The following is a 23234-nucleotide window of genomic DNA, read 5'->3' on the forward strand; positions in this document are numbered from 1 at the left end:
AGACAATATTGTGCACATGGGAACTTGATCAACATTCTAAGAACTTAGAACAGGAACACGCCGGGAAATGTTGATTGATCTGGTGGGGGTAGGATCCCATCTACCTCTCCCCTGCGTGTGACTCACTTCAGACTGCCAGCGTCATGACTAAGGAGGGGGTCAAATATCCCGGGCTACTTAAAGAGCCAGTTCTCAATGGCATTTCAAACGACAGCAACTTCGGGGTGGGAAATAGTGCCTGAGAGTGATCGGAGAGGGGGCATCGGGGGCAGGAGGGAGAGAAGGGAACACATCTGGGCCTAGCCTCCGCTCTCCTTCACCTCCAAGCTCTCCAGCCCTTACCTCCACCTGCCGGCAGGGCAGCCCCCACGAGGCAGCCAGCAAGTGCACCTCTAGTCGTTGACCAGAAGGGGTCACTGCAGAGCGAGCAGTGCTCTCAGGCGCTCGCACAAGCAGGCACGCAGATACAGCCAAGTACCCCCAAATCCCAATGTGGATACACTTCTGGAAGGGTGCTCGGTTACTCCAGAGCTCTCTCTGCCTTCCTCCTTCCCCTTTCTCTCCTACTCCCCTCCTGTTGCCTTCCAGAGAATTTCGGAAGTTCACACTGGTGCCCTGGTCCCCTTGGTCCCCATCTCGCTGTCACCATCGGCAAGAAGTTTATTGCCACGGTGGCCGAGACCCAGTGCCAGGTGCTGGGAGGCCTGTAAGACTTGGCGAAGCCTCCTTCCGGGAACGCGAAGTCCGGGGAGTGGGAGTAGCCACTCTGCTGAGATTAAAGGACTCGAAGGGAGAGATGGGCCGAGGGGTCCCGTGTCTCTTCTCCTTAATGAAAACCCTGGGCGTGAAGGAGAGAAATTCTGCTCAGACCCTCTGCGTCTAGGTTTTATTGTGATTCTAAAACTTCCACTTTCTGGGAGTAGGGCTGGGCTGGGAAGGGGTAGCAGATGAGGGAGACAGACAGAAGAGTGTCCCCCTATAATCCTCCGATGTCCCCCTCAAAACCCACCCCCCAAAGCTTTCCTTTCCAAAACGGACTCCTCTCCCGAGACACGCTGTCTCAAGGAGAAGTGGCCGCAGCAGAGTTCCGCAGGAGTGGATGGGGTGGGCTGGGGTGGGGGGTGGGCACCCTTCCCTTTGGATGGGTTCGGCAGCAGGGCGTCGGGCTGGCTGGCAGTGAGGCACAAAAGAGATACAGCCCTTAGAGCCGCGTGCACAGATGCAACGCTGCACCCCTCTGCGGGCGGGGCCGGCTCGGCAGATGGCGAGAGGCCGAATTGTTGACGGATGGTCCATCAAACGGCACTTTCTGGGTGGTGGGGATCTCGCAGCACCCAGGCGCAAAGAGGAATTCCGAAGACGACCCCGTCCCCTCGCTGCTGTAGACAGACAGTCCCTCCCAGAAGGGAGGCGGTGGCGGAGGGGCGGGGCAGGTTGGCGGGGGCGGATAGATTAAGTTTTTTTTTTTTCCTCCCTTGGTAGAGGATCTTCTTCGAGACTCGCGAAGGGCTTGGGAAGGGAGGCGGCGGGCCCAGAGAGCACGCCGGAGAGGGTAGGGGGGAGGCCCGCGACGGAGGGGGAGGCGAGGGGGCCGGGAAGCAGGCTCTCGCGCCCGGTTCAGTTCGGGGTGCCGCGGGTGCTTTTCTCCGGGGTCAGCGCTGCAACTGCCCAGCCGCGGGGCCCCGGTGACCGGCGCGCGCCCCGCCCTTTCTCCTCCCTAGACCTGCGGGCTTTTGTTATGCAGATGGCGGCTGGAGGCTGAGACGGAGGAGGAGGGGGTTGGTGGGGCGGAGGAGAGGCGGAGAGGGGGGAGGAAAGTGCAGCTCGCGCGACCAGCCTCCTTTTCCAACGTCACATTGTGAGAGAGACAAAACCCGGGCGCTCCGGGGCTCACACGCGCACGCACACACGGACGACCCCGTCGCCTCGCCTCTCCGGCGCTGCCGAGAAAGCCAGCCCAGCGTTCGCTTCCTGGGGCGCGGAGGCTCTGCCAGCTCAGAGCGCAGCCCAGAGCCGACCCAGAAGGCGGAGAGAACCGGCGGGCAAGCCTTCTTCCTCCCCTGCCGGCCCGGGCTGAGGCGCCCATCCCCCGCCCCGAACCCCCGTCTCTCCCACGCCACCCCTCTCGGCCTGGCGCGGACGGAGAGCGGGGCCGGGTGTGCCCCCCGTTCGGAAGCCTCGTTTCAGCACTTCGGACAGCGCCCGGCGGCCCCGGGCCCTTTCGGTTGGCCATGGCGAGCGTTCAACAAGGAGAGAAACAGCTTTTTGAGAAGTTCTGGCGAGGAACCTTTAAAGCCGTGGCCACCCCGCGTCCCGAGAGCATCATTGTCGCCAGTATCACGGCCCGCAAGCCGCTGCCAAGGTAATGACCTCCTGCTTAAGAGGGGAGACCCTGATGGTCCCCCTTTCTGGCCTGTGCCCCAGAGCCCCGCGGGGTGGAGGCAGGCAGCTGGGCCAGAGCGCCTGTCTTTTCCCGTCCCTACTCTCTATCTCCCACTGGAACATGGGAGAACGAATTGCTTGTGTGAGGTGGCAGCTGGTGGGAAGGGACGGAGAGTCTTTAAAGGGAGCAACGCTCAACCGGCTGACCTGGCAGCTGCTGTTTGAAAGGTTTTGCTGTCTTTGGGTGGGCGATGGAGGTGGGAGATGACCGAGAAACTTTTCTTGGCATCCCAGGGCTCCGAGGACAGGGGCTGAAGGAATGGTGGATTTGAGGCAGTTCGGGGTGTTGTACAAGAAGAGAGGAGGATTGAACTAGCTCAAGCCTTGTTCAGAGACAGCGGCACATTTCCATGCTCAGCTCGGAAACTAGTGAGCTCTGACTGTTTTGACAAAAGCCCATATGCTGTTCCCTCAAATACACCCTAAACAGCACCTCCTCCACACCTTCCTGGTTGCAGCTCCTGCTGCATTATCTGGTCTCCGGCGTGCAGAAGCAGGAGTCTGAGCTCAAGAGTCAGGGAGGAGCCTTCCAAGATCGTGCAGATGGTCTCAGAAGAGTTTTATTTGGCTTTTCAAAAAGAATCTGATGGCTTTGAACTCAGGCATAAGAACCGATCCTTGGGTGGTGGTATAGAAATAGTGTGATGGAGGGGCGACAAGGGAAGAAATGAAAGAAAGGCAGAAGGAGGGAGAAGAAGGTGTGGGGTGAAACTGAGAGGAGGTGGGGGGGGGACAGAAGCATTCCAATACAGAGAAGACCCACTTGTTTTCATAAATCATTCAATTTAGAGGAGTTCGAGAAAACGCAAGGAAGAAGGCTCTGCCCTCCGTCAGGGAAAATCAAGGCTGAATGAAAACTCTTCCTTTGCTGGTGTCGGATGAGTGGTTGGGTGGGAGAAGAAGAAAGAAGTGGACCAGGGGAGACCACTTGGAGGGTTTATTGATCCTGGCAGAGGCTGCCTTAGGGAGTAGGTTGAAAACACGTCTGGGAAAGTGCTTCGGACAGAATGCCTGTTGTGGCACAGCTGCATCTGAACTTTCCAGTGGGTGTGGGCGGAGGACTGATGGGGGAGTTATATTTTAAGAGTCAAACTCAGACTGGAGAACTTTTCATAGTCTGACAGAGACCTGGCTCATACAGGTCTTTAGAAAAACGGGGACCCCACGTTGGGAACGGGTGGCGGGCCGGCAGGATGTAGCAGGCTGCAAGCGGCGACAGCAGCAGCCAGTGTTTGTGGCTGGGGTGGGGGGACATGCTCTGACACAGGCTGGAGAAGGGGAACCGTAACACCACATGCCACCGAAAGCTGACGTTGCTCCACTTGGAAGGAGGTTCTTTGTAGAGAGCTTTGACATCAGTGGTTTTACCGTCCTGGGTTTCTGCCATCCATTCCACCTTTGGAATGCACCTCCTGTTGGCAAATCAGGTGCTGCATTGGCCAAAGAATATGCCCTTGTAGAAGGGACTGGAGGGAATTTCATTGGAAACCAGAAGTGTGGCAGTTGGTCCCGAGTGGTCCGTGTATTTCAGGGGTGCAGGGAGAGGAGAGCAGGTTCCTGGTGGTATTTTAATTCAGATAAGCATACCTGATGGCCACCTTGCTTGGTAACTTCACCTTTTGCCTGTCAGTCTGTTACCGTCATGCCTCTTTTCCTGGTCACACTCTCAGTCCTATGAATTGCTCACAAGGTCCCCCACCCCACATGCCTCTGCAGCTTTGTGCAAATCCCAATTTAAGCCATATGAGACTCTTACAATAGCCAAGCCTCCCCACCCAGGCATCATTTCACCCCTGGTGTCTTTTAACGTCCTGGAGTCTCCTTCCCCCTGAAAACCACTCCCGAGGTGAAAGTCTGAGCGTTTAGTCCCTAATTTATGTCGTGCTGAAAGGATCCTCTTTAATACTTCTGTAACAGGCGTGGCCTCTCTGTAGGACAGATTCCGGTTTGTGTTTTAAGTCTTCAGGAGGGGCTGGGTTGGAGTTGTCTTTTAACAGACTGGCTGTAAAGCCTGAAACGTCCACATTTTCACCCACGCCAGCCACATCCAGCGATGGTCAATTTCGACCTGCTTTTTCAGGTTCTGTGCCTGCTTAAGGGTGAAAGTACCACGTTTCTAAAGCAGAGTTCTTGGGAAGGAAAGGGGACAGAGGCATGAGCTTAGCAGCAGCTGGGCCCCAGCAGCTTCCTCTCCAGGCCACCTGGGGACTTGGTCTCATCAGAAATGTTGTCTGGTGCCATGAATGCGGCCCAGCTCACAGCCAGCGGATCTGCGCAGGTAGCTGTCTACAGGGAGATGGGGGAGGGGGAGGATGAACCACCAGCCCGTCCTGTTGGTTACACATTTAGTATTTGTTTATGGCTGAGGGCCACCACCCCCGGAGTGAACTTGCCCAGGATATTTTAAGTCTGCTTCTGACGATCATTTAGTACCAGGACAGAAGCTTACATTCAGTCTGTCGATATCACAGCAATATGCATACATCACACCACCTTTCGCCAAGCAAAGCATCCCCCGGTCCCTCCCTCTCCCCCTCTGTGAGGCATACTTGATGAGGCAATATCTTTATAATGTATCGAGTTGCGAGAGCAGATGTCTGACTCAGATGTCGGGGCCGTGTAGCAGTGTGGGAGGCGGTGCTTAAGGGCTCGGAGCTGAGCTTGGCCGGAACCCCAGTACCTGGTTCTGCCCTTTAGCGGAGTGCCTTAGGCCAGTGGCCCTACCTTGCTGGGCCTGTTTTGTCAGCTGGAAAACAGAGACGATCCTCGTAGCTGTCTCAGGCAGTGAGTTAGGAGGACCGAGTCAGGTAAAGCACTTCCCACCGTGCGAGGGACAGAGTGATGGTTTAATACACACTGCCTCTAAAAGAAGCAGCTCAGAGCTATGATGGCCAAAGGAAATCTACAGTTCCTTCCAGGATTGTGTTTTTCCTGCCTACCCATTTCTCACCCTAGTAATGCTGACCGTAAAAAATTGTGAGATTGCAGCTCCTGACAGGCGGTGACAGCACGGAGGTGGGGTGGGTGCGATGAGAGCAGTCGCATATTTTCCTCCCTAAGGTCCTATATTTCCTTCCCTGAGGGCGGGTTAGCTGCTTTCTGATCTGATGCTTTCAGTTAGCGGGTGGAGGGCTGGTGAAGAACTGTCTGGGTTCAGAGTGGATTTGGTACAGCGTCCTTGTGGAATATTGTTCTGATTTGCACAGGGATGACCAAATACTGCCAGTCTAGCCAAGGCTCAGATTCCTTGGAAACCGTGGTTTTAACCCGTAGCCCATCAACTCTAGAGTGACTGTATAATTCGTAGTTCACATCAAGAGTGAAAAGGGTTGCCTGTGGGCGGTTATTCCAGGATGGAAGCTCTGATGGGAGCTCTCCCAGGCAAACCTCACCTTGTACCAGCTGGAAGAGAGCCGGCATGAGTCAATAAGATACTTGGAGTGTACAGAGACCCCCCTCTTTTGTTCCTGCCAAAGAAGTATAGTCGTTTTCCCGGCATTAAGTAATTCTCTTTTTTAATTGCTTTAGTCCAGAAGAGTTTTCACCCCCGAAGTTTAGGCTCAAAGTGGGAAGCCTAGTGTCGGAGGCCAACTCAACCTGTAGTATTCATATCAGCAAAGAGTAGGCGAGGACTTAGTGAACACGTAACTGTCATTTGTAATTAGTATACCAGTTGTTTGTAGATACAGGAGTGTGTGTAAAGGGCTAGAGAGGTGGCCCCCTCAAGTAGACTGTGCGTTCCCTTCACCACTCTTCGGCTAAGCTATTAATTTTCTTCGAAAACCCTTTCCATGCAGAATAGTCCAGAAGCAGACTTCAGCCCCGTCCCTGTCTAAAGGATCATAAATTCCAAACTGTTGGAGATTTTACTGCATAGAGGGAAAGATGGCCAAATTGTAAGGCGGGGAAAATGCCTTTGAACCACTTCATTCAAGTCTCCCCTTCGTGCCAAGGGATCAGTTAGCACATTTGTGCTGACTCTGAGTGAGGGGCTGTTGGGAGGCGATGTCCTGTGGTTAAGAGCCCAGAGACGAGGGTCAGGGAAAATGCTTGCCCTGGCGATGAATGAACATTTTCTCTGGAAAGGGAGTGTTACTGTTGGGGTCAAACCTTTCTCCTTCTGGAAGGTGAAACTGGCTGAGTGGTGTACAGGGTCAATGAGGGGATCGTTTCTGACACTGCCGTGTTCACCCGGCAACTGTGCTGTCTTCGAGACCCGAGCTGCGGGTAGAGGTTCAATGAAAGTTGAACGCATTAATTGAATGAGTACACATGGTCCAAATCCAGCATCAGATTAGCCCTCTCCCAGCCCCCACCCCGGTCCTGACAACCTGAGGATGCTGACCAGTGCAACCCGGGAGACTGGGAGACACACACACACACTGCGGGTAGATTTGACTCTCACTGGTGCCAGGATGAAGCTCTCTGGATATAGATGTCTGTGTGGCTGGGTGAGTGAACACGTCGGCTTGTCCCGGGGCAGGAGGTTGAACTTAACGTCCCTTGGAAGTGCTTTCCAGGCCCGTGTCCGTCTCCGTTGACTCCACCCCGATCTCCAGGCCACCAAAATGGGGCCACGTCCCTAAAAGCCTAACGCCTGTCAGTGAGGGTGGTGAAGAGCTTGGGCTCTGAAGCCAGATGGACCCAGGCTGACATTCTGCTGGGCTACTTCCCAGCTCTGAAATCTGTGAGTCCCTTCACCTCTCTACGCGCCAGCTTCCCCGTCGGTGAAATATTCATCTCGCGGAGCTGTAGTGAGATAATTCTCCCTACAGTTGCCTAAAAGAGCCACTGGAGATTCGTACAGAGCTGTTTTAAAAATCCGACAGGACCTGAAGGCAAACTAATCGCAGGAAATGTTTCTTTTCACTGTTTACAGACGCTCACCGGCTCCATGGCTTTTGGCAAGCGACTTGACCTTCTCAATATCAGCTTCCTCATCCATAAAATGGGGCTAATAATAGCAGCCACCTCCAAGAGCTGTTGGGAGGACTGCATGAGCTAATATATGGGAAGCACTGTTTGCCACACAGGGAGGGCTCCATCAGTGTTAGCTCTTACTCTTAATAATACATGATCGCGGGCTTCCCTGGTGGCGCAGTGGTTGAGAATCCGCCTGCCGATGCAGGAGACACGGGTTCGAGCCCTGGTCCGGGAAGATCCCACATGCCGCGGAGCAACTAAGCCCGTGAGCCATGGCTGCTAGGCCTGCGCGTCCGGAGCCTGTGCTCCGCAACGGGAGAGGCCACAACAGTGAGAGGCCCGCATACCGCAAAAAAAAAAAAAAAAAAAAAAAAATACATGATCGCTCTTATTATTACTACGTGTCAGGCCCATCGGGGAGGAGGAGATGAATGAAGTGCAGTCTTTCCGTTTGAGGGCCTCGGAATTTAGCAGCAAAGGGAGACACAGACAGGAGTGTGTATGACCGAGGCAGATCATCTTAAGTATAAACGTAGGTAGGAGTAAAGAAAGGGGGGGGATGTGGAAAACCAGAGGAAGCAGAGACCCGCAGTGAGACCCGGAGTCCCTTGCTTATTATCATACAGTAATCCTTAGTTATCTCATCTGTAAAATGGGAATGATTCTTTTTCTTCATCAGTTTTACCTAGAAACGCAAGGAAGGATCAGAATGAATACAGCGTTTCTTCTCCGTAGAGTCTCAAGAAAGAGCTTTCCTTTTTCCCAGAAGAAAAAAGCAGGTTAAACTCTGGAGGGGGCATGATCTCTGGGGAGTCCTAGTCAGTGCTCATGAAGGGAGGCTATGGAAAGGAACTGCCCTTATAATATTAAATCTCCCAACTGCCCTGTCAGTGGCTTAAGGGTACAGACCGGGACGTGAGCTTGTTACGTCTCTTGTCCCTCATAGTCCAGCTCCGGCTAAAACAAAATCCAGTCTGCATTCCTCAAGCAGCCTCCCGACGCTGCGGGGAGCAGAGAGAGCCCATACGTGTCAAAGAGAAAATAAACCACCGGGGAATGAATGTACGTACGTACGAAGAAGAAGCAGTTGCTGCCTGTGGCTAAAAACCAAAGCTGTACTTCACTCATTCAACAATTTTCTTGAGCTCCTACTTGGTATAGCAGTGAACAGCATGAAGCCCCCGCTCTCATGGGGGAGAAAAATAATAAATGAAGAAACAAACAAATAATATAAGGTCAGGTGGTAGTAAGTGCTTTAAAAAAGAATGAAGCCGAGGGTGAGGGCGGGGATGGCTTTGGCCAGGACATGGAGAAGGGAGCGGAGCCAGCCATGAGGATTACTGGGGGGAAAGTGTTTGAGGGAGCAGCATGTGCAAAGGCCCTGAGGTGGAAGCATGCTTGATGTGTTTGAGAAATAGCAAGGAAGTCAGTGTGGCTGGAGCAGAGTGGGTGAGGGAGAGACTGACAGGAGCTGACTCCCTAGACGTAGGCAGGAAACAGATCAAGCAGGGCCTTGTAAGACATCTAAGGACTTCCCAGGTCCTCAGCTCCTAGGCTGGGGGGATGGAGGGGCTCGCAGGGGCACTCCTGCCCTCTCAGTCAGTCAGGGTCCCTGGTCTGATCTGCTTCTCTTGGCTCCTCTCTCCCGACTCTAGTGCAACCAGGGATGACTTTGAACGTCAGAGTCAGAAGCTTAGCTGGGCGCCTCCACGCGTTATGGACAAACGTGAAACTTATGCATCTCTCTGATTGTGCTCAGTCAGGTTAGGAAATTGAAAAAGACACTGTTTAGACTTCCAAAGAGCAGTGGCAAATCTTTGGTTTGGTGTATCTCTCATATCCATGGGTGCAAATCTATACTATCCCTCTCACCTCACAGCCCCCTTTGCCACACACCTTTGAAGCTACGATCTGCACTGGCACACTCTCTCTCTCCCTCTCCCTCCCTCTCTCTCCCTCCCTCTCTCTCTCTCTCTCTCTCCCTCTCCCTCCCTCCCTCCCTCTCTCTCTCTCTCTCTCCCTCCCTCCCTCTCTCTCTCTCTCTCTCTCTCTCTCTCTCTCTCTCGCTCTCTCGCTCTCTCGCTCTCTCGCTCTTGCTCTCGCTCTCTCGCTCTCTCGCTCTCTCTCTCTCTCTCTCTCTCTCTCTCCTTCCCTCCTCCATCTCCATTGGAGATTTTGCCGAGGGAGCTCCCATATGCTACAGCCTGTATGTAGAGCTCCGAGAAATAAAACACAGAATTAAGATGTCATAGAGACAAAGCCAAACCAAATCCAGGAACAATGCCGAACCCTAAAACAGTCATTAAGTAATTCACGTCTGCATGTGTCTGTTGCAAACAAATATTAAGATCCTCTGGACGCAAATGTTTCTCATCAGGAGAATCCCTTAGTTGCCGAATTCCCTGGGCTTACATCCCGCTGACAGGTTCGCTGAGCAAAAACACCAGCGGATCACTGTTCTCTGGCTTCGTTAAAAGTTAAGCTTAGGCAAGTGAGCTGGAATTTCACAAGACAGTTACCACTCCTGCGGGAAGGGAGGTGCCATCTGGGCCTGACGCGTGTGTATTCATCGTGTGTGTGCGCGCTCGCTCACGGTGGGAACGTGTGTGCCGAGCTCCTTACGTTATGATGTGCCCAGCCCTGCGCTAAACACGTTTCATCTGTTGTCTGATTCCATCCTCACAGTAACTTTAGGAGAGAGGTATTTTGAAGGCCCCATTTTACAGATGAGGAAACTGAGACCCAGAGAGTAGGAGTGAGCTGCTCATGGGAACATGGCTGGTGAGTCATAATTGGAATAAAAACCCAGAGCTCTTAACTGAGAAGTTTATAATCTAGTACACTTTGCAGAAAAGGAAAAGCTGAGACCAGAGAGGTGAAGTGTGGCTTGTCCAAGGTCACATAGTTTGTAAGTATGAAACCAGGATCTGAAATCAGGTCTGCTCAATGGCAAGTGCGTTCTTCTCTACCTGCTGTACATCCTGTCACTGTGGTTTGGATTTTCAGGTCGTGGGTGGTTTTGTGTTGTTTTCCTCATCTTATTTTACGTCCAGTCAGCTTAGGCAATTGCCATTGTTACAATCCCATCTCACACCACTGTCAGTAACACTGTCTTCCTCTGTCCTTACCCTTCTTACCCATCTCCATGTCGAGCGAGAAGAACCTCTTTGGAAAGTAATTCAGTAATATACACCCTCCTTACCCTCATCTAAAGCCCTGCATCACTGTCCTTTGGTTTGCAGAACTTTAGGCCTTGATAACTCCCTGCCATGGTACGGCCCCTGGCCACCTCCCCCAAGATCATTTCTTTTTTTCTTTTTCTTTTTTTTTTTTTTTTTTTTTGCGGTACGCGGGCCTCTCACTGCTGTGGCCTCTCCCGTTGCGGAGCACAGGCTCCGGACGCGCAGGCTCAGTGGCCACGGCTCACGGGCCCAGCCGCTCCGCGGCATGTGGGATCCTCCCGGACCGGGGCACGAACCCGTGTCTCCTGCATCGGCAGGCGGACTCTCAACCACTGCGCCACCAGGGAAGCCCCCAAGATCATTTCTAAAATGCTGCTCCTCACTCCATCTGCTCCAGCTACATCCCATTCCTCCTTTTAGTCACTCGAATTTTCCATGCCCTCCCTGCCACCAGGCCTTTGCACATGATGCCAAGAAAGCTGTCCCTCTCCCTTGGTGCCGAATTTATACCTACTCCGCTTTCAGATCTCAACTCAAATGTCATCTCCTTAGGGAATCCTCCCACAGTGCTCTAGACTAGGTCACACCTGGCATTACAGACTTTCTCATCACTGCAGTACCTCTCTTGGTTCTCAACACATTTGTAATTTTACACTGACTTACGGGATCATTGGTTAAAGTGTACCTCTTCTAATAGACCGAAAGCATCATGAGGATGTGGACTGTGTCAGTTTGCTCGTTGGTTTACCTCTTTCACTTGATACATAGCAGGGGGCCGAACAAATGTTGGTTGAATGCATGAATTGTAGCAACTTCACCTCATCAAATCATTCTTATACCTAATAGTCTGAACCACATGGAATTTCCAATATTCAAAAACAGCAGTGTTTCCTTTGATTCACAGGAGAACTCTTTGAACTACTGAGGGTGGAGACCATGTCTGTCTCATTCCTTGCTGTGTCTCAGCACCTAGAACAGTGGCCCGTGGTTGGCCCATTTTCTTTAGATGTTTGTTGAATGAATGATTGAGGGTATGCAGATATAAGTGCGCGGTGCAGATGAGGAAACTCAGAGACCTACAGACATACGTCGTCAGAATTTTAGAGCTAAAGGGACCTTTAGGAGATTATCCAGTCTCCTCATTTTACGCGTGGAGGACGGAAAGATAGGTTTTGTAATATTTATAATGTATCAGAACAACTGTACAGATACAATTTATAAATACACTTATCTGAGGGTTTCATTCTCAGAACTTCTTACTGAGAGAGCTAAGAGGTCAGAAGGTCTCGAGGGCCTGCTCATGTAGTTGGGCTCCTCATTTTGCAGATAGGGAGACGGAGACCCACAAAAGGGGAAGGATTTCTCCGAGGCCCTTACGTAGCCTGAGTCAGCCTGGGTGAGCTCGGGGTTCCGTGAAGTGGTGTTTGCCCAACATCAAGGCTTGTGTGTGAGCTTCCCTGCTGTGGTCAGGAGATCAGACACTGCTCTCTCTTGCCCCCGACCCCTCCCTGTGAGATATGGCATCCTGCCCCATAAAGACCTCTTGTGGCATATGCTGCCCAAAGCCTGGTCTGGGGATCCTGATGAGACGTCCATCTGTACTCAGCCTGGCTGTTCCTGGGATCATATTTCAGCGCTTTCAGCCACTGAGGAGGCTTTTCTTTGGCCAGCCGCCCTGTCCAGCCTCCCTTCCAAGGCCCAGTGTCATGTGACTCTGGGGCCCAGCCCACTCCCATAGAGGGTAGGTAGGCTCGGGGTAACTCCTTACCGTGTGGACAGTTTTCTTCTAGCAGGAAACCATCACCACAATAGCACATCCCAGTGATCAGCTCTTTATTCGCCGGTGTCAGCTCACTGTGGCACTTAGTTGGCAGTCAGAACGGGAGGGCCAGAGGGGACATTTGAGGGGCTCGAATACAGCCTCTTTATTTTATAGATGGGGAGACAGGGGCACAGAGAGTACACAGGGCAGTCTGTGAGGCCTCAGAACGTTAATGCCAGAGGTATAGCTGACACGTGGGCCGCCTGACACCCAGTTCTAAGGCACCACACTGCTCAGAGCTCCTTGGAGAAGAAGGCCGAAAAGTTAATGTATTCCCATTTTACAGATAGGACAAGTGAGGCTCAGAGATGTGAAATGAATCGCCAAAAGTCACACCATGAACTCGTGATACACTATTGTGGTGGTGGTGGTGGTTTAACGATTACTGTTGATCTCATTTGATTCTCACAACAGTTAAGCGCCAGTTTTATGTCCATTTTGCAGAAGAAGAAACTGAGGCTCAGGGTCTTATAAAGATCCAGAATAAACCCCGGGCCTCTTGACTCCAAGTTCAGTGTCCCCATCCCACCGCAGACAAAACGTGTGACCCCGGGAGCTTGTGCACTGAGCGTGGATCCACCAGGCAAGGGGAGGAACGGTACGACCACCTCTGGTCATTGACCAGCCCGCATTGCCAGCGTTACCCCCATTAAAGCCCCCTCTTTCTCTACACTTAAGTGTACCGGCCGCATGCCTCATACAGCTGGCCCCTGTGTATGCTCCTTTTCCTAAGTGGAGACATCCCTTAGAGTGACATCCCTTTTAATGGCCAAGGGAGGAGGGAGACGTTGGAGGAGGGCCCCAAAACAGCAAGGGGGACTCAGAGCTCAGGAGCCTTAGGAAGAAATCTACCCCATCATTGCAGGGGTCTGATTGAGGGGAAACAGGCCCCCAGCTACAGCGGAGGAACATGAGTCTGGAAACCTTCCTTCCCCGGGGGAGGTTATGTGTGACCACCCCGCTCCCCCACGAAAGGACATCTTGCCACTAGGAGGGCTAGGGGTGGCCTTAAGAGTCTCTTCATCCCCCCTCCCTAACTTGCTTTTATGGAAGGAATCCAGCCCAGAGTAGTTAAGTAACTTGCCGAAGGCCTCACAAGCAATTAATGCCAGAGACAGTGGGTTCCTTGTCGAGCGTCAGTGGGTTCCAGGGAAGAGGAGAAGAGCCAACACGATTGCCACCCACTGCCTGTACTCATCCACACCCCAAAACACTGGCTGTTCCACCCTGGACCTATAGCATGTATGGCCCTTTAGCAAATCAGCTCTCAAACTATCCCCAGTGGTAGTTTGAATGCAGGAACTGGGGACCGTGGTCTAAGTGCGCCTAGACGTGTCTGATGTTTTCCATCTTGTCGCTTGGGCTCGGTGCCATGAGAGCCAGCGGATGTTTGCTGTCCCCACTCTGGTCCAAAGTACCCTGTTGCCTTCCGTCTCCGTGGCAATTCCGGATGCTCGGCATGCTTCTCCGTCCACCCTGCTCATCCAGCCCTAAGGAAGGCATCACCTCCCGTTCACGAAGCAAACGCGGCTACAGGACAACAGGCCAAGGGAGAGGTGTCGCATCGTTGGGTGGGTTCTGGCTCTGTGGTTGATAAGCTTGAGTTTGAATGCTGTCCCACCGTCTCTTAGCTGTGTGATTGTGAGCAAGTCACTTTGCTACCCTGCGCCTCATCTGTATCAGGGTGACAAAAGTCTCTAACTTGAATAATTGCTGATTCCTGGTTTTACCTTTTAGGAATGATTGCCTTGGACATTAAGGCTCGTGTTCAAAAGAGCATCAGTTTGGTAGAGGGGGAGGGCAAAAAGACACTGCGACTGTACCCCTACATCTCCGAGCTCATGGGTTCCATTCCCTATTATACAGGTAGAGAAAGCAAGGCTCAGAGAGGAAGAGGTACTTACCTGCCCAAAGTCAAATAGTGAATCAGAACCCAGGTGTCCTGACGCCCAGAGTTTACTCTCTGCCTCAGTGACCTCATGAACGTCAGTGTTTCAACTTCTTCACCTGTCAAAGTTTTAATAATAGTTCCTGGGCTTCCCTGGTGGCGCAGTGGTTGAGAGTCCGCCTGCCGATGCAGGGGACACGGGTGTGTGCCCCGGTCCGGGAAGATCCCGCGTGCCGCGGAGCGGCTGGGCCCGTGGGTCATGGCCGCTGAGCCTGCGCGTCCGGAGCCTGCGCTCCGCAACGGGAGAGGCCACAACGGTGAGAGGCCCGCGTACCGCAAAAAAAAATAATTATAATAAAAAAAAATCATAGTTCCTAATCATAGTTTCTGAGTACTTACTATATGCCAGTCACTGAGCAAAATGCTTTATCTGCAGTATATGACTTAATCCACTGAACCATTCTTTAAGGTAGTTAGATATCATGACAATTTCCATTTTGTAGATGGGAAGATTAGGGATCAGAAAGGTTAAGTAACTTGTCTAAGCTCACACAGCTCGGTGATGTCAGAGATGCGATTTGAATCCTGTGCTGGTAACTCTTACTAGCTCTTGTTGGGAATGCCTGCTCTGCCAATCTCCTGGTGTAGGAAGGAAAGATGAGAAAAATTAGGAGCACCATAGGGAAACAAGGAAGTTCTTGACAAGCTGTTTACGTTGCTCCATCCCAGTGCCACAGTGGTGCGTGAGAGAGAACATAGTTCAAGACGTATGTCCACTAGTACTGCCCAGTTTTATTTTCGGGTGAACAAACTTACTGAAGGAGTTTGATGCTACATTAATGAGCAGCTTTCCTGGAAGCAAGTATCCCTAGGGAAGGGAGGGAGAGAAACAAGGAGAATAAGTGTTTCTTGAGTGAGAAATTTGGGGCTTCTAACTGCAACACCTACCCCAAGCTGACCCGTTTAGGTGCATCTATTATGCAGTCATGGTCATTCTTCCTAGGCACAGTACTTCACGTTTGCTACGAACTTGACTGACACATCCATCCATCCATCCATTAACTCATCATCTATTCCTCTATTCATTTATTTATCCGTCCACTACGTAGTCACTCATCCGTCCATCCATCCATCTACCCTACATCCATCCATTGATCAAGGAACCATTCGTTTATTTATTCATTATTTCATCCATCCCTTCATCTATTCTCCAGCTCTTTGTTCCTTCATCCTTTTTCCAACTATTTTCTTCTCCCATCCATCCATCCATTCATTCAACCAACCAATCAATCAACCAACCAACCAACATTTATTGAGCATCTACTTTGTGCCTTTCTTTACCATTTCCCTATATTTATGGTAAAGTAAGGTTTATTAATTTCACTTAACAGATGATAAGAAATGGCAGCTCGGATCATTTGTTTTCTAGGACCTTACAGGCATAAAGCCTGGTTGAACTTGTTCTCCCAATCTTAGTTCCTTGCAAGACACCTAAAACATTGTAGTCCCAAGGAATTTAGGCACTATAGGTTTGTTGGTTTATCTCGGAGGCCTTTTGCTACTGAGATTCAAATGATTGTACTTATTCATTCTTGTCAGAAACAAAGCATCACAACTGCTATGATCCTCTGTTAAAACTTGTGCAAGGGGATTTCACATCTGAAATCCCTTCTGATTATCCATTCATACCTTCACCCATCACTGAGCTTCTACTGTTTGCAAAGCATAGTAATGAATAAAGATTTCTCTACTCTCAAGTTGCTTACATTCTAGTAGGAGAGACATGTCTATTAATAACTAGCAATTAGCAGGCATGACAGGAGTTAATTTTGTCAAAAAGAGAGTTAAAGTCTGAACAGGTAAAGCGACTGGCCAGAGATCAGTGAGTTAGCTGTAATGCCGTGCAATTTTAGCTATCGCCTGCTTACAGATTCAGCTCCATGCTGGGCTGTTTGTAGATATCACTTCACCGATTTCACCCCCCAATCCTATGCAATAGATAGCCTTGTCGCCATTTTGTTGATGGTGGAAGTGAGACTTCGGGGCTTTAAGCAACTTGGCCAAGGTTACCGCCTTGTACGGGTCAGAGTCAGGGTTATAACCCAGATGTACTTGCTGCCACGGTCTTCTCTCTTACCCACCTCTTGCTTCCCCACAGGCGAGATATGGGGGACGTCACTGGGGTGGCCTAGCTGTTCTCCTGCTTTCAAGTTTCTAGATGATCACTTCACTGGCAGTTTACCCAGAGACTGGGCTCCAGCAGAGAGGGAAGGGACTGCCCAGCAGTGAGGCTGACCTCATGGGGCTGGGTGAGGGGTTGCCTGGGGGTAGTGACGGTCCTTTTGCACACGGGGCAGTTACTCAGAGGGAGGGTCTGCCCGTGGGAAGTGCCTTTCATGACAGAAGTGCTCTTGCCAACAAGAGGATTATCGAACCATCCACGAAGAGGGACAACCCTTCAAGACAAGGGCACAAGAGATACTGGTAGTTAACCATGTGTTTTCTTGCCCAGAGCTAAACCCAAGCATGGCAACGCAGAGGATCACAGGAGGAATCATTGGTGTTGAGGAGGGCATATGGGGAGAGGAGAGATTTGTTAAGCACGAGGACGTCCCATTTCCTTGCACTGAACTTGCGGGGTGGTTAAAAACAGCCTTACAGGGCTTCCCTGGTGGCGCAGCGGTTGGGAGTCCGCCCGCCGATGCAGGGGACGCGGGTTCGTGCCCCGATCCGGGAGGATCCCACGTGCCGCGGAGCGGCTGGGCCCGTGAGCCGTGGCCGCTGCGCCTGCGCGTCCGGAGCCTGTCCTCCGCAACGGGAGAGGCTGCGACAGTGAGAGGCCCGCGTACCGCAAAAAAACAAACAAACAAACAAACAAAACAGCCTTACATTGTAAGAACACGGGTCCAGAGAGGTTATTTTACTCGCCCAAGGCTGCCCAGCTTGACCATCAGTTCACACATATTACCATGGAGACACCCATCATTTCTGCCCACATAGGACTTTTCTGGTCTGACAGACCTCTCCCTCCTCCCCTCTCCTCCTCTCCCTTCCCCTCCCATCTTCTCTCCTCTCCACTCCCCAGCAGAGGCAATCTCTTTCTGCTCTGGAGAAATCTTTCTTTCTTTGTGTTTCTTCAGGACTCTCTCCTTAAGTCTGTAAATCCTCTTCCCCTAAAGGCTTTGACTTTTCCAAAAAGCAAAAGCTGAAAGTGCTCTCATATTATATTCTTCCTGTTTAGAGCCCTGACACATGCCTCCCCGGAGGCAAGGAGGGTAGAACCCATGATCTGCTTAAATGGTAAAAAAGAAAAGGGGAAAATACAGGGAGAAAAAAACACATAGATCAGGATCTCAAAACAGTATCCCATTTCCATGCAATATTTCCTTTAAGCTTTTGAGGTGGGTACTATTAATTCATGTCCAATTAACAGATGAGGAAGCTGAAGTTCAGAAAGGTTAGGTGACTTCTCTAAGGTAACACAGCTAGGAAGTGGATCCAGGATTCAAACCCAAGCTTGTAAGACCCCAGTAGTCAAGATTTTAACCACTATGTTCTACTAACGCACTACCTATGAGAAAATAATATCAACCTTGTCCAGAGATGAGAACTGACTTGCCCAAGATCATTCAGCAAGTCAGCAGAATGGGAGCCACATTTGCTGATCAGAGGCTCATCCGTCAATACATACGTATAATGCGCACCACCTGCATGCATATGGGCCTATGCCCATGTGGTTCGGTCTCTAAGGAGGTTACACTCAAGACCCAAGTTCAGAGAGGAAAGAGATATTCATTAGAGTGTCAGCTAAACTACAGACCTATGCAGCTGACTGAAGTAAGGGCAGGATGGCAAAAAAAAAAGTTCCATAGAGAATGTCAACAGCTTCAGTCAATTAGTAGTATGTGCCCGAATCACTGTGCTGAGACGGCTTCTGGGGCTGCAGCTGAGATGAGTAACAAAGAATGCTTTGATTCATTAGTGATGTCTGTCCTTGGTGCAAGAAAAGAAGGTGGCGGTATGCATGCTATATATTTATCTTTCCCAGGAAGGGAATGCTACAGCTTTGGGAAGGATCAGATCACGCGGTATCCTTGCTGTTGGTGCTACGCTGTTTACATTCATTGTTTCAATTAATGTTCATCACAGAACACCCCCTCCCCCCATTATACAGCTAAGAAAACAGAACCTCACAAAGGGAAGGTCACTTGCCCAAGGCTAAAGAAGCTAGACAGTGGCTAACCAGCTCTGATCGCTACTGTTAAATACATAAACCATTAGGTTGACGAACAGAAACGTCAATAGAAGAACAATCCCGGGACCTGTTAGTTAGTGTGTGAATGTATATATCAGGCCAGAGGGCTTTGTCTTGTTTCTCTCCATATGCCCAGCCACTAGCACGGGACCCAGGATACAGCTGATACCCAATCATATTTACTTAGAGCTGTGAACAGGCATTGCGTTATATACCCCGGGGAGGGGTGGTTTAGAGAGTGAAGAGATTTGGCTGCGCTTGTAATGGGAAAGTTTCTAGTTCAGTGCTTGGCACAGACTAGGTACACAATAAGTATTTGTTGAATCAGCGAGTTCTAGAGGAGTTGGCCCCTGGGTGAGATTCAGAAGACAAGACAGTCTGGATGGAGACAGGGCTGAAGGACCAGCCTGCCCACTGCTGGTCCACAGTCTGCCAAGCCGAGCAGACACATTTCACCATCTCCTCAGGCAAGTCAGGGAGCTGAAGCGGGAGGAGGGGGAGGAGGGGTGTCCTGCCCCAAGGGAGCCACTTCTGGCTTTGTGTTCCCCCAGCAGGATGCTGGGGGGCTGCAGGAGCCAGATCTGCAGCTGGGGCTCTGGACCGCAGAGCCAGGGCGATGGAGGCCAGCTTCCTCTTGCCTGGAGCACCTGAGTTGCTGTGCAGCAAGGCGGGGGCGGGGAGGCAGCAGGGAGGGCTGGCCTCGGGGATGCCAGTCTTCTCCCGCCACACCTTTTCCCAGCTGTGTCCAGTCTCTGTTCAGTTTGGGGGCGATTTATCATCAGAATCGGCATACTGCACTCTTAGAAGAGTTTCAGATTCTGAAAGCACCATGCGATGGGTCGAATTCTTTTTTTCCCATTTCACAGAAGAAAAAACTGAGACTAATATAGAGTTATCTGTAGAAATAATAACAGTGTGAGTCAGACATGATACTAAGCATTTCGTATATACTGACTCATTAGCGCTTCGCAGCGCCCTATGAGACGGGAAATATTCTTATCTCTGTTTCGCAGAAGAGGAAACTGAGATTCAGGGAGGTCAAAACTTCATCAAAGCCAGTCCTATCTGATTCCAGAGCCCACGCGAGAGCGCCGCGCTAACCTCCGTGCTGTACGAACTCCTTGTCAATCCATTAATTAGCCTATTAATTAATAATTTGCATTTATATAGTGTTTCACATTGTTCAAATACTTTACGTATATTTGTGCCTTTGAGCTGTGCTCTAGTGCTTCAATACTATAAGGTGGGTGGAACGGGTATCCTTTTTCTTCACATCCTTTGACACATCAAAAATGGTGCCGGGAGTCTGGAAGGTACTTTCTGCTCTGCTCGGACTGTACTTTGTACAGTATGTGTGACGTGTGATGCTTTGAATAGCACAGCCAAGTAACCCCAGCATGGTACTATATTTCACTACCCCAAGCCTCAGTTTTATCATCTCTAAACTGAGGGAAATAACTTCCTGCCAGGGTTACTGTGAGCGTTGGAGATGATAAATTAGAAAAGAGCCTAGCACGTGTGGCACGCCAAAGAAGCGCCCAGATGCACACCTCAGAGTTTACCATCTTGTAGGAGCGAGCAGATGCTTCTCTTGCTGGCTCTCTTTAAGGACAGGAATGAACAGTTGGGAGGTGACTGGCAGGAGTTAGTGTGATCATCTGTGACTAAGGAGGGGCACCGTGTATTCCTAGCATCCTCTTCTCGCCCCTGCACAGCTAGTCACGGGAAAGGAAGGGGCTTGGACCCAGGAGCCATGGAATCTCCAATGCATTTAACTCCAGTGGACCCTGTGTTTCCAGTGACTGGGCCTCTATTAAAGTCCACAGTGGTGTTGGTCACCATGTGGGCAAAGCCAGACCAGAGCTTTAGCCAGGATTGGCTTAAACTGTTTCTAGGTGCAAGAGACGTCTCTGGGAAAAGAGAGGCAAAGAGAACACAGAAAGTATACTTACCATTGGAACCTAGATTTTGTGATTACAAGTCATCGAGCCATGGACAGTCCTATCCTTGGGCTGTTCTGAGTTTTCTCAAGAAACAGCTAGAGGGGCTTCCATGGTGGCGCAGTGGTTAAGAATCCACCTGCCGAGGCAGGGGACACGGGTTCCAGCCCTGGTCCGGGAAGACCCCACGTGCCGCGGAGCAGCTAAGCCCGTGCGCCACGACTACTGAGCCTGCGGTCTAGAGCCCATGGCCACAACTACCGAGCCCTCATGCAACGGCTATTGAAGCCTGTGCGCCTAGAGCCCATGCTCCGCAACAAGAGAAGCCACCGCAATGAGAAGCCCGCGCACCGCAACGAAAAGTAGCCCCCGCTCACCGCAACTAGAGAAAGCCCGCGTGCAGCAACGAAGACCCAACGCAGCCAAAAATAAATAAATAAAAATTAAAAAACAAAAGAAACAGCTAGAGATGAAGACATTCTGCCAGAACCTAACCTAAGTGGAAGCTTAGCACTCTCCCTAGTCATGGGGTTGTTTGCCCAGTGGGGGAACCTGGAAGGCCCTGCCGCTGGAGAGATGGGGACTTCCTTTCACATCTCATGTTCTTTCTTCGGAATCCCTCAGACCACTGGCATCGGTTCCCAGTGCTCTTTTTCTCCAAGGAACATAATCTCTCACCATGAGAGCACATCTGCTGGCTACTTATACCATTAGAGCTAAAGAATAAGCAGAATAGATATCATCTTGGCTATTACAAGGTCATTAAATAAAAATAGTGTGGTTAGCGTAGGTAAGAGGAAGCAGCTATGTGGGATCTCAGTGGCTTCACATGAACCAGTCGTTTCTCGTTTGTATCCTAGTCCTGGATGGGTTGGAGGAGGGCTTTGCTGCATGTAGCCGTACAGGGACCCACGTCCGTAACATGGCAGGGAGAATAACAGTCACTATTTATTGAGCATTTCCTGTGATCCAGGCACTGTGCTAAAGTCTTCACATCCTTTAACATTTTAAATAAATTAACTCCATCAAATATATATTGTTATTCCCATCTTATAGACAAGGAAAGCCTCAAAGAGAGAAGTAATTGATCCAAGATCATACAGCTAGAAGCTGCTGAAGGTAGGATTTGAACATGGGTCTAATTCTAAAGCCTGTATTCTTTTTTTTTTTTTTTTTTTGAAGAAAAATTAAATCTTATGTGTTTTTAAAACCAAACCACTAGGAAAATGTATCACAGTCTTGAAACAGCAGACAGACAGGCTGTATTATCATTTCAAGTAATAAGTTGGTAAAAACACAACGAGGTCCTTAGTAAAACGATAAGGTGCCAGAACTGGGGCAAGAGCAACGCATGTCGCAAAAGTGGTATTTGGTAACGGAGGACCGGCCCGTTCTTTGTAAAGCCTGTATTCTTAACCATCAGACCACACTGCCTATGTTAAGAGCAACTTTCAAAGTGTTGTTGGGAGAATTAAATGCAGTGATAGACAAAGTGATTAGGTCAGTGCCTCGACCGCCGTTAATGCTTCTTAAATGTTGCTACAAAAAAGAAAACAAGGAGAAATACTCAACTGTCAGAGAGTTTCTCTTTGATCTTTGGGAAGTAATCTCCCTTGATTGTTTTTTCCTTTGAAAATTTAGTATTCCATTTATTCACTCTCACATTCAGTGACATATTTATCGGGTGTGTTTTACGTGCTGGACCTGGTGCTGGTTGCTTGGGTTGTGGCAGTGAACTGGATAAAGTCTCTGCTCTCCTGGGGCAGAGTTATGACATGGGATGGATTTATTCTCCCAGAATTCTTAGACGTTCTGAGAAAGGACACCAGGGTTGTCAGAAAATTGGGGTCTGATTGGCCCATTGGGACAGGACGGAAACTCAGTTGACTGAGAGGGTCTGTATCCCATTCATGGGGCAAACCTAGTCAGCAGGCAGGCGTGAAGGACCATATTATTTTTATTTGGGTCTTTCCAGGAAGCTTTCCTTTCCCGTATAGAGCCTTACTTCCATACCAATTAGGGCTGCAAGAGACACAATTCTGTTTCTCAGTTACCCTAGATGCTGTAACTGGTGCAGGGCTAGCATATGGTATTAGGAGGGCCAATCTCAGCCCTTCCCTGGGATCATAGGCAAGGGAGGGGTCTCTCCTTGGGCTCTGGTGGTGAGAAAGGCCGAGCTGGACAGGAATCGTAACGCCCAGCGTTCACTGAGTGTCTATCCCGGTGTCAGGCACTGTGCTGAGAGCGGTGTGCGAATTGTATTGCTTCTATGGGTCGGTACATTTTCATCGTGCTCATCCCACAGTTGAGAAACCCCGAGGTCAGAGGGGTAAGGGGCCTCATTCAAGGTCACACAGCTAGTAAAGAATGAATCGGGCTTTGACTCACTGTACCGCATTGCTACCCATCATCTCAGGGTCCCGGGGAGGAAGGGAGTTGTGGGAAGGCTTTGCTAGGCCTGCTGTACAGCCTGTGATCCAGGACCACGGGTAAGCAGATTGAACCCTTTGACCTGGCCTGCATTTTCCTGTCTTCCCTTACCCCCCAACAACAGCAGCATCCAGTCCAAGTCCTAAACCTCTGAGCTCCGTACCTGCGTCGTCTCCGGTGTGTCCTGAGCCCCAGTCCCCGGGGTTCTGTGGCATCCTTGATTCGTGATTCTCTCAGGGACGTGCTGCAAAGAGATTGAAGCCAGCAACTGCATATATCTCTATCGAAATTGAGGGCCATTCTGCATATATTTTCTGTTCCTGTTTTCCCCCAAGGGTATGGGATTGTTAAG

At 50.6% G+C, this 23234-nt stretch overlaps 1 protein-coding gene across 1 annotated transcript in view; it reads left to right on the top strand.

The window, feature by feature from the left end:
• The first annotated feature begins 1599 nt into the window (after positions 1-1599).
• Positions 1600-23234, top strand: part of SRRM4 (serine/arginine repetitive matrix 4) — a 171829-nt gene continuing 150194 nt past the window's right edge. Inside the window, exon 1 of the mRNA XM_067014659.1 lies at positions 1600-2362. Coding sequence (XP_066870760.1) covers positions 2232-2362 — 131 coding nt within the window. The 5' untranslated portion in view covers positions 1600-2231. The remainder of the gene's footprint in view (positions 2363-23234) is intronic.

This window comes from Kogia breviceps, chromosome 15 (genome assembly GCF_026419965.1).
Source record: "Kogia breviceps isolate mKogBre1 chromosome 15, mKogBre1 haplotype 1, whole genome shotgun sequence".
Taxonomy (NCBI): Eukaryota; Metazoa; Chordata; class Mammalia; order Artiodactyla; family Physeteridae; genus Kogia; species Kogia breviceps.